The sequence below is a fragment of the Lupinus angustifolius genome, chromosome LG09, assembly GCF_001865875.1.
Source record: "Lupinus angustifolius cultivar Tanjil chromosome LG09, LupAngTanjil_v1.0, whole genome shotgun sequence".
NCBI lineage: Eukaryota > Viridiplantae > Streptophyta > Magnoliopsida > Fabales > Fabaceae > Lupinus > Lupinus angustifolius.
The window spans coordinates 4,046,057-4,056,779 of record NC_032017.1 but is presented as its reverse complement, the minus strand read 5'-3'; the positions used below and the strand labels follow the sequence as shown (position 1 = coordinate 4,056,779).

The following is a 10,723-nucleotide window of genomic DNA, read 5'->3' as shown; positions in this document are numbered from 1 at the left end:
CAAATTTCATATTATTGGTATAGAACTAAATGCCTTGGAATCTAATGCAATAGTCACCTTAAAAGTGATTCAGCCAAATTATATTACAACAATAGTTCAATTCACAGCAAAACAAGTAATCATGTTTCCAATGATATAAGCTAACACAACCTTGATTATCTCATCATGCTATGCTTGCAGATGGCTTTGATTTCTTAGGTGGTGGGTTTCCTCCAGAGATAAGCACATACAAATAAAAGCAGAGCATTGCAGAACTGCAACCACAAATTTCAAGCATGCATGTTGGAGTCAGACTCAGAGTGAAATCAGGACAATCAAGCAACTGAAGACTGAAAGAACAAATCATAATTTCAAGGTCCAAAATAAAAGTAGTTGGTTGGAGGATAGAGTGAGATACCTTATAATAGCACTGAAGCCAGTTGGAAATAATTTATTTGCCTGCATGCAGAAAAGCAAATAAGTAAAGGGCGGCGCAGTGTATAAGGCTCTCACTTAGTGGAGTCTGGAGAGGGTAGATGTATACAGCCTTACCCCGCAAGCGGAGAGACTCTTTTGAGGATATGAACTTGTGACCTCGTGGTCACTAAGCAACAATCTTATCATTGTACGAAGCTCACCCTCCAGAAAAGCAAATAAGTGTACCAATAAAATGAGGATCTATGATAAGGAACAACATTTGTCAAAATAGATGTACTACCAATGAGTAGCTCTGAAAATTCTTCCAGATAAGAATCCCTGACAATGCTGCAAAATAAGGAAACAAGTCAAGAGATATCCTTAAAGTTATCTAGATAACTTTATGCTGCAACCTTTTTAAGTTTCTCTCTTTTTAAGTTCCAAGGCCTGTGATGTTTCAATGTCGATGATATCATATACCTGCTTGTCCTAGAATAAATGGTAAACTCGATTTTCCTTGCCTCCAAACCTTCAAGCTAAGGGTGCTGAGGAAGAGTAAAGCACCACCAAAGAGCACACCACTGCTCAGTGTTGCAGGACTCCGTGAGAAAAGGAATCCAACAATCCCTCCGGTTAGAACAAATCCACCTGCAACAAAAGAAAGGTAACATATGACATCTTTGTTTGAATAGAGGTAATAGCGTAATAGGGCATAAGTCATTACACTATTATTGATGTTACAGTCAAAAGGTCACCAACAAATTCGAGACTCTGTTCAGCACAATGTTCTATTTTAAACTAGCAGAGAAATGCAAAATGGTCAATAAGTCATTATGTATAAAAGGCTTGCCTTCATAACTCCTTGTTTGAGGCAAATCCAGTCACTATATAATGAGGAATAAAAAGTGCAGAGTGGCACATGTATATCACATGCAGCTTCCCAATAATGCCCAAAAAACACCTTTCTTTTATCCATTCACGCAAGTATAGTCAAAATATTAATCAATAAACCTTTTAAAATCTTGTAGCGTTGATTGAACTTTTAACCCTCCATTGTCAAAATCAACTTTTTCTCTTTTGTTTCAAAAGGCAGTTGAAATTTACGAAGGGTTAATGCTTGACAATTGAAAGAAGAGAAGCACAAAATTGATTGATTTTGATAACTAAAGGAGTAAAGGGACTAAAAATGAAATTGAACCGATTAACCAAACTTTTATCGACCAACAATGAAGTTAAATGTATTATGACTTATATGTTAAGTCATGTAACATGCAAATTATCAAACAAGGAACACTTACCAAAGGGAATGCCTAAACAAAAATCATGAATTTTTGCAGTCCCTTTCTGCTGACTATTAACTTCCTGCTTCACCTCTCCTAATTTTTCAGCGTCGTGGTCTTCTTTTGTTAAATGTGAATTCAGGTTTTCTTCAACTTGCAATTTTGACACATCAGCGGCATAACTTAGTGCGCTATTGGTATCAGAACCAGTACTATCAGTACCATCCCTCTCCAGACTCATAACAACTGATAACTATAGGAGATATGGTTCCTGTTTAGTATGAATAAGAAATAATTTCTCTGGCAAAATTTTATATAACAAAAAATATATTCTTTATGCAAGTCAGTTCAATAAATTTCTAGGAATTTGCCCTGCAATCTCAAAGGAGTGAGAGGGATATCTACAAGCATATAGATTTAATACCATTTCCACTAAATACAGACTTAGAGATGAATGTTTTGTCATTGAACATGAATTATGATAGAGGCATAAGCATTATGGCATTGTTCGTCCATGTAGCCGGCCCCACCTAATGGGATAAAGGCTTGGTTATTGTTGTTCCGCTAAATACAGACAAATTTGCCTGTATGATAAAACCTAACTATTTGAGCATTTGGTTAGATCATTAATGCCAACTTGTTCATATACATTTGTAGCACTACATTATGCATTCTCACTAGAATTACATACACATACAGTGATACTGACATACTTGTTCATCAAAGCATAATGATCAATTATAAATAGCATAATAATTGCAATTCTGTTCCCCCCTCTTTGGTCCAAGACCTTCTCCGGAAATCACTTCGGACACCGACTAATCTGAGTCAAGTGGGAATGACTCATTTAATTGGGCAAAGCTCTTCTTTTTTACATCTGAAAAACTCAAACCACATTGCTTCGGGAGAACCAAGCTCCTTAATTTGCAAATGAGCATAAACTCATCTCTAATGTTTCTAGGTGAAAAACAACCAAATTTGTACCCTATGTTTTCGGACATGATTATCTGATAATAATCAGATTATATCTAATCTGAACCAAACACATAGTTCCCCCTTCACCCCTTGAGCATCCTAAGGAGTAAGGACCCTCTGGGCCTATGAATTTACTTAGTGTACACCCTTTAAGCTTAAATAGAGTCTCTGTGACTCGAACTTTGACGTCAGTGACCTATAGCCACAGATTCCATTTACTTGCTATCACTAAGTTACACTATTTCATGACTCCAAACTCTTTTCATTCTCTCTATTACCCTCCAAAAACCGACCTACAAACTCTATGAAAATTAATTAAATCTGATTGCCCTCTTGTTCTAACATCAATGTAATGAAAAACATCACATTGAATGAAAATTGATCAAACTCAAATATGAATGAATTAGTCCAAAAAAATTATTATATAAGCAGAAATTGTTACAAACTAATGATACACTCAAATAATAACTGTATATTTAAACTAAAAGTAATCTCAAAGAAAATTAAACTAATTATTCTTTATCAATCCAAATATATCTAATAGAAACAACATAGACACACAGAATTCAGTATTTATATTGCGAATAAATGAAAGAAAAAGGGTAAAAGTTGTGACCTTGGAGTAAGAACGATGGGAAGGGCATAATTGGAAATGTGTATGTTTGTGAATCTGGAAAGTTCTATGAACAGCAGAGAAGCATGAGAGCTGAGAGATGGTGGACGCCATGGCACAAATCGGAGTTCAAATCTGCAATGAGTGTAAATTCTAACCTGAAATCGATGAACCCTAAAATTCAATTCGAATTAACGTTTTGTTATAATTATACCAATATTAATTTATTATGCTTTTTTGGTTACTTCCTTCAAATATATGTTATTTTTTCCCATAATATTGTAGTATGTTTTTATCTTGTGAAAACAAAGTATTTTCTGCATAGTTATAAAAACCGTATCGTACCGGCCGGTTCAACCGGAAAACCGGTGAACCGGCCCCCTAACCGGTACGGTACAGGTGTTGAACCGACCAAGTATCAAAACCGGTAAAAAATGGTCAAAACCGGTGAACCGACCGATATTTTACTAAACCGGTTGGTTTAGATACATATATTTTTTTTTTTTTTAAAAACTTAAAAACTCATTACAATGTGACCCATCTTTCCCACTCTTCTTCTTTAACTTTGACTCCTTAATGTTAAAGGTTAAAACTCTAAATTTATTTGTTTTATAGAGTGAGTTGTGAAGTTATGTCATTTATTTATATTTTGTGGTTGTTAAGTGATACTTTTGCATTGATATATGTTTTTTAATTTAGATTTTGAATTTGTTAAAGACTTAAAGTTGTTTATTTATGTAAAATTTGAGTAGATTATAAATATGGATTATAAATTTGAGTATCTACCTATTTGGAATTTTTTTTGTTATAGGTTTATATATATATAAATATAAGTATGTATGTCCGGTTTAACCGGCATGCGGTTTAATTACTGAACCACTATACCAGTACCCTGACCGGTTTGATAACCGGTACGGTTTTAACAACACTGATTTTCTATATTAGAAAATAAGTTATGTCATTCCACTATTAAAACCACAAAATGTATTCTATTTAGTGGTCAGAGTAAATAATTTAGAGTGTAATATGTATATATTGACAATGTAAAATTTTATACACAATCAATGTACTATTAACCTTTCATTTGAATTACTTTTTTAAAAAAGTCAATGATTATTAAAAATGAATGGTAGATGATGCACTGACAGCATAAAAAATTCTTACATTGTCAGTGTATACATCCTTTTCTCAATAATTTATCTCTATATCCTAATAAGAGTAATTGAGTTGGAATGGCAGCACGGTGGAGGTGGGCGTGTACTTACCCAACCCCAAACCTAAAATCCAAAATCCAAAATTCAAACTCGAATTAAGTGGGGTTGAAAACAATATTACTTGTTGTAGAATAATTCAAATAAATTCTAACTTGCTATTGTTAGAAAGGGTTAGTTGGGTTGGGTAGTTGAATATAGTTGGAAAGTTAGTTTTCAGTTTTCTGTTATTGAACAAAACCTTCTATATAAGGGAGTGTATTATCATCGATGAAGTGTGAAATACAAGAGGTTCAAATGGCAACTTACCAGGGGTGAATCTTCCCATTCTTACTGAGAAGAATTGGGATCAGTGGACCATACAAATGAAAATATTGTTTGGAGTTCAAGAAGTTCTTGATGTGGTAGAAAATGGGCTTCCACCTCAGAAATCAGGAATGACTGAGGCACAGAAAACGACTCATCAAGAATTAAGGAGGAAAGATTGCAAGGCCATGTTTCTCCTACACCAATGTGTGGATGATACGCATTTTGAGAAAGTAGCAAATGCATCCTCGACAAATGGGACATGGGATATATTGCAAAGGGCTCACATTGGTGGTGAGAAGATAAGGAAGGTGAAGTTGTAGACCCTTCGAAGACAATATGAGGTAGTGCAGATGGAGGAGAATGAGAAGATTGGTGAATACTTCACCAGAATTCTCACAATTACCAATATGATGAAGGGTTGTGGAGAAAACATCACTAACTTGATGATAATAGAGAAAACTCTTCGATCTCTATCTCCTAAATTCGACTACATAGTTGTTGCAATAGAGGAATCCAAAGACATTGATATGATGAAGATAAAGGAACTGCAAAGCTCCTTAGAAGCCCATGAAATGTGATTAGCTTATCGTTGCTCTGGAAGAAGTACAGAACAAGTCTTAAAACCTGCAATTGATGGAAACAATGATAGGAGGAAGAAACATTGGAAGGGAAAACACAAGTTCATCAAGTCAAAATGGCCTCAAGGAAGTGACAACTCAAGAAATGATCTTGATAAGGCAGAATCCTACACAAAAGGAGGATCTGCAAGAAACTATGGGAATCAGACCCAAAAGAAGAAGACTGATAAAAGGTATGTTGAGTGTTATAAATGTCACAAACTAGGACATTACTCATATGAATGCAATTTTGGGTCATGGTCCAATGGAAAAGCAAAACAGCAAAGACATGAAAAAAGAGAAGCCTATGCAGCAAGGGAGGAGTCTGATGAGGATCCAATTATGCTCATGGTTACAACAACTCCAGTTATAGGTACTGAAACTCACTCTTGGTACCTAGACTCTGGATGTTCTAACCACATGACAAGTCATAAGGAGTGGCTAATGGAAATAGATGCATCAAAAACTAGCAAAGTTAAGTTTGCTGATGATAGAACATTGCAAATAGAAGGCAGTGGAAATGTAGTAATTCATACAAAAGATGGAGAGACTGCAGTAATAGAGAATGTACTCTATGTTCCTGAAATAAAGTGTAACTTGCTTAGCATTGGTCAGTTAGTTGAGAAAGGCTACTCTGTTTTGATGAATAATGAGCAATTTTAGTTGTTTGATGTTGATCAGAGGCTGATATTGAAGACTAACATCTTAAAGAACAGAACATTCCAAGTGAATCTAAGGGCAGCAGAGGTTCAATGCTTGGCTGCACATGGACCTGAACAAGAATGTTGGACTTGGCACTCTAGGTATGATCGCCTAAACTTTAAAAGTCTTCATCAATTAGGTAGCCACAAAATGGTATCTGGATTTCCAATTACTGAGGTACCTAAGAAATTATGTGAAGTTTGTTTGATTGGTAAACAGACTAGAAACACATTCCAGTCTGAATTAAGAATGAGGGCTAAAGATGTATTGGAAGTAGTCCATTCTGACATTTGTGGACCATTTGAGGTTTCTTCCTTGGGAGGAAACAAATTCTTCATCAGTTTTGTAGATGAGTATGGTAGGATGTTGTGGGTGTATCTCATCAAACAAAAGAGTGAAGCCTTTACAACCTTCGTGAATTTTAAAACAACAATGGAAAGACAAAGTGGAAGACTTATTAAAATCCTAAGAATTGATGGTGGAGGGGAGTATACCTCAAAAAAATTTGTTGATTTTTGCTTGAAAATTGGAATTCAACATAAGATAACAACTCCTTATACACCACAACACAATGGCTTGGCTGAAAGAAGGAATAGGACCATACTTAATATGGTAAGGAGCATGTTGAAGGAGAAAAGTTTACCTTCAAACCTTTGGGGATAGGCAGTAGCAACAACTACCTACATCTTGAACAAATGTCCTACAAAGAGACTACATGACAAGGTTCCTGAGGAGGTTTGGTCAGAGACAAAACCAATTGTTAGTCATCTAAGAATATTTGGCTCTCTATGCTACAATCACATTCCAGACCAGAGGAGAAGAAAACTGGAGGACAAGAGTGGAACAATGATCCTAATTGGATATCATCCTACTGGTGCCTACAAGTTGTATGATCCAACAAAGAAGAGAATTGTTTTCAGAAGAGATGTAATTGTGGCTGAAAAGGAGCATTGGAACTTGAAGGAAAACACAAGCAGTTTAAGAAGAATATGGTTTGATGACCTTAAAGAAACCAACAATACAAAATCCTCACAAAGACCTCAAAGGCAATCTACTTGGCCTAAAAGGTTTAGTGACTTTCAAATGACACCTGATGATGTTGTTACTGATGAGGGAGATCTGATTCACTTTGCTCTAATGGCTGATGTTGAGCCATTAGATGTAATGGAAGCCTTAAGACAACCAGTATGGAAGGCAGCTATGGTTGATGAGTTGAATGCAATAGAGAAGAATCAGACTCGGGCATTAGTTCATTTACCTCCAAACAAGCATCAAATTGGGGTCAAATGGGTATTCAAACAGAAGATGAATCCAGATGGAACTATAGCTAAATACAAGGCAAAACTTGTGGCTAAAGGGTTCCTACAAAAGCCTGGATTGGACTATGATGAGGTGTTCGCACATGTAGCAAGGATTGAAACAATCAGGTTAGTAATTTCCATTGCTAATGCTAGAAACTAGCTCATTCATCAGTTAGATGTGAAATCAGTCTTTCTCAATGGACCATTAAATGAAGAGGTTTATGTAAGTCAACCCCCAGGATTTGAGATTCAAGGAAAAGAAAACATGGTGTTCAAACTCAGCAAAGCCTTGTATGGACTGAAGCAGGCTCCAAGAGCCTGGAACAAAAGGATTTATGCATTCCTCTTTCACCTCCAATTCAAAAAATGTTCAGTTGCACATGGTGTTTATGTGAGAAAAGGGAATGAAGGAAAGGATTTGCAACTCATCTGCCTCTATGTAGATGATTTACTGATAACTGGATCAGATGCACATGACCTTGAGGAATTGAAGAGGGCTCTTAATTCTGAGTTTGAGATGACATATTTGGATGGTTTGAACTACTTTATGCGCATGGAATTCAAGACCATTGCATCAGGAATTGTTATGCACCAATGAAGTACACTAAGGAGTTGCTCAAGAGATTCAACATGAGCAACTGCCACCCAATATCTACACCAGCAGAGATAAATGCCAAGTTAAACAGGGATGATGAAGGGGAATCAATAGATGCATCACTATTCAAACAGATAGTTGGCTCACTCAGATTCTTGTGCAATAACATACCATACATTTCTTATGGAGTTGGTCAGATCAGCAAATTCATGAGCTCTCCAAAGAAGACTCACTTTGCTGCTGCTAAAAGGATAATGAGATACTTGCAGAGTACTGCAGGATATGGCATATTGTTCCCAAAGAATGAAATGACAGAAATGGAGATGGAATTGCTTGTATTCACTGACTCTGATTACAGTGGAGACTTAGATGACAGAAAAAGTACATCTGTTTACTTGTTCATGATGCATGGAGCTCCAATCTCTTGGTAAATAACAGGATCTCATGATGCTTGTTAGGCCATTTGGCTAGAAGAATTGGTGACAGAAATGGGGTTTGAAATAAAGCAACCAATGAAGCTGATGGTTGATAACGTCTCTGCAATAAGCTTGGCCAAGAATCCAACTTCACATGGGAGAAGCAAGCATATAGAGGTTAGATTTCATTTTCTAAGAGAACAAGTGAACAAAGACAAATTGAAGATGGTGTATTGTCCGACCAAAATGCAGAAGACAGATATTTTCACAAAACCATTGAAGACTGACAGATTTGAAACTCTAAGACATGAGATAGGTGTTGTGTCTCTAGGAAATTTGAACTAAATGAGGGTGTTGTAGAATAATTCAAATAAATCCTGACTTGCTATTATTAGAAACGATTAGTTGGGTTTGTTGGGTAGTTGAATATAGTTGAAAAGTTAGTTTTCAGTTTTCTGTTATTAACAAAACCTTCTATATAATGGAGTGTATTGAAATACAAGAGGTATTATTCAGTATATAAAATCATTTTTTTTCTTTTCTCTAACAAGTCCCTCAACCTGACAGAAACTTGCACAAAACATGTAGTTCTATATATATATATATGTCTAATTTTGTAATTCTACATATATAATCGGGTTCAGAGTAGGGTATAAAGTATATTAAACCCGAGTTCAACTTGAAAATTGAACTCAGGAAAAACCTGAACACAGTTACATCGGGTTTCTCTGTTAAATTCAAGTTGGTTTCAAACGGATATCCACATTAAATCTACCATCTATAAAAAACATAAAAGCATATAATTAAAATTTGAGTCAAAATAAAATGTGGATGTGTATGAGAGGAAATTCACTAATACTTATAAAAAATTAAACAACATTCTCAAAGGTTCATGTAAAGATATCATGGACAAATTGTTATTTCATTAATACTAGATTGATTCCTAGATTTGTGATCCAAGTTAGATAATAACATGTGAGTAATATATATATGAGGTCAATAAAGATTCCATATAATAGAAGTGGGTGTCTCATCTTGATTTGAGGATATTCGCAATATTAGATTATTCACATATAATCATCATAACTTCACGTTAAGGAAATAAATGCTAGATATTATCAACATTAATAATAAGATTTTAAAATTTATATATTGTTAGTCTAATTTTTTTATATCGTCAGCTCATCATTTATCATTTATTTATTTCACTATTGTTTACAAGTTAATGGTAATTAACATATAAATAGTGAATGATTTGTTGAAAGTTTAAAGACTATCAGTGTATATATATTAATTCTAATAACAATGGGAAGGGTTTGATGGAGATGGATAATTATTGTTTTGGTTTCCTACGAGTATCTTCACAATGGAGACAATTATGTCCGAGCTAAGAACATTTATAGGTATTGGGGCTAACATCTCCCAACGGATATTGTTTTCCATATATAAGACTCGAATCTGAAACCTTGCTTAAGGATAATCAAATATGTATCACTTAAACCAAAATCTGCTGGTAAAGATGGATAAATATGAATAGTGAAAAGTGAAGAAGTTATAAAGCTTAAACATTAAAATATTGAAAAACAATGTTAAAGAAGAGGATGAAGGAGAAGTTAGGAGGTAATTAGGGGTTAGCAGGACCCGGTGTTAGGACTTAAGCACATGAGGAAAGTCCAACCCAAAAGACTAGTCTATTAGGTGGGAGAGCCTCGTAGCTTAAGTGCCGCATTGAGTTTGTTATTCTATGCAATGTGAGACTCCTAACATTGGCGCCCCCTTTAGGTTTTGTTTGGGAGTTAGGAGGGAAAGAGAAAGAGATGGATGAGAAGGTAAAGAGGGGGAGGAAAGGAAGGAGAAGGGAAGGAAAATTCAAGTAAGTCTCTCCCTTGTTTGGAAGTATGAAATTTAGATAGGAGGTAGGTGGAAGGTTAAGTAATACAAAATATTATTTTACTCTCCCTTTAAAAAATCAATAGTAGGTTATATATTATATAATGTACAACAAATATGCATAAATTTAATTAAAAAATATTAGTAAGGGTAATTATGTATTTAACATTGTTTTCCTACTTAATATGGGACTCCTAACACCCGACCCTACCCGCTCACCCACACGGCCCGATCATGATCATGCCCGAATATGGTCGGCTCTGATTGGGTCTAGGGCTGGATCCGGGTTCAAAAAATAGTCTCGGTCAATATTTTGGGTCAGGGGCCAAACACGACCCGACCCGTCTCGTCTCATGGTCACTCACTCATCATGTTTATATGTGTTTCTACTTAAATGTGTATAGAGTAAATATATTTT

General features: G+C 35.3%; 1 protein-coding gene across 1 annotated transcript; it reads right to left on the bottom strand.

Moving 5' to 3' along the window:
- LOC109356770 (protein FATTY ACID EXPORT 1, chloroplastic-like) lies at window positions 1-3,477 on the bottom strand. The gene is made up of 6 exons (XM_019600292.1): window positions 3,268-3,477; window positions 1,695-1,929; window positions 877-1,044; window positions 698-744; window positions 398-438; window positions 1-254 (listed from the first exon to the last, which is right to left on the bottom strand). Exons 1-6 carry the CDS (start codon window positions 3,376-3,378, stop codon window positions 164-166), a joined length of 693 nt encoding a protein of 230 aa, XP_019455837.1. The 5' UTR covers window positions 3,379-3,477; the 3' UTR covers window positions 1-163.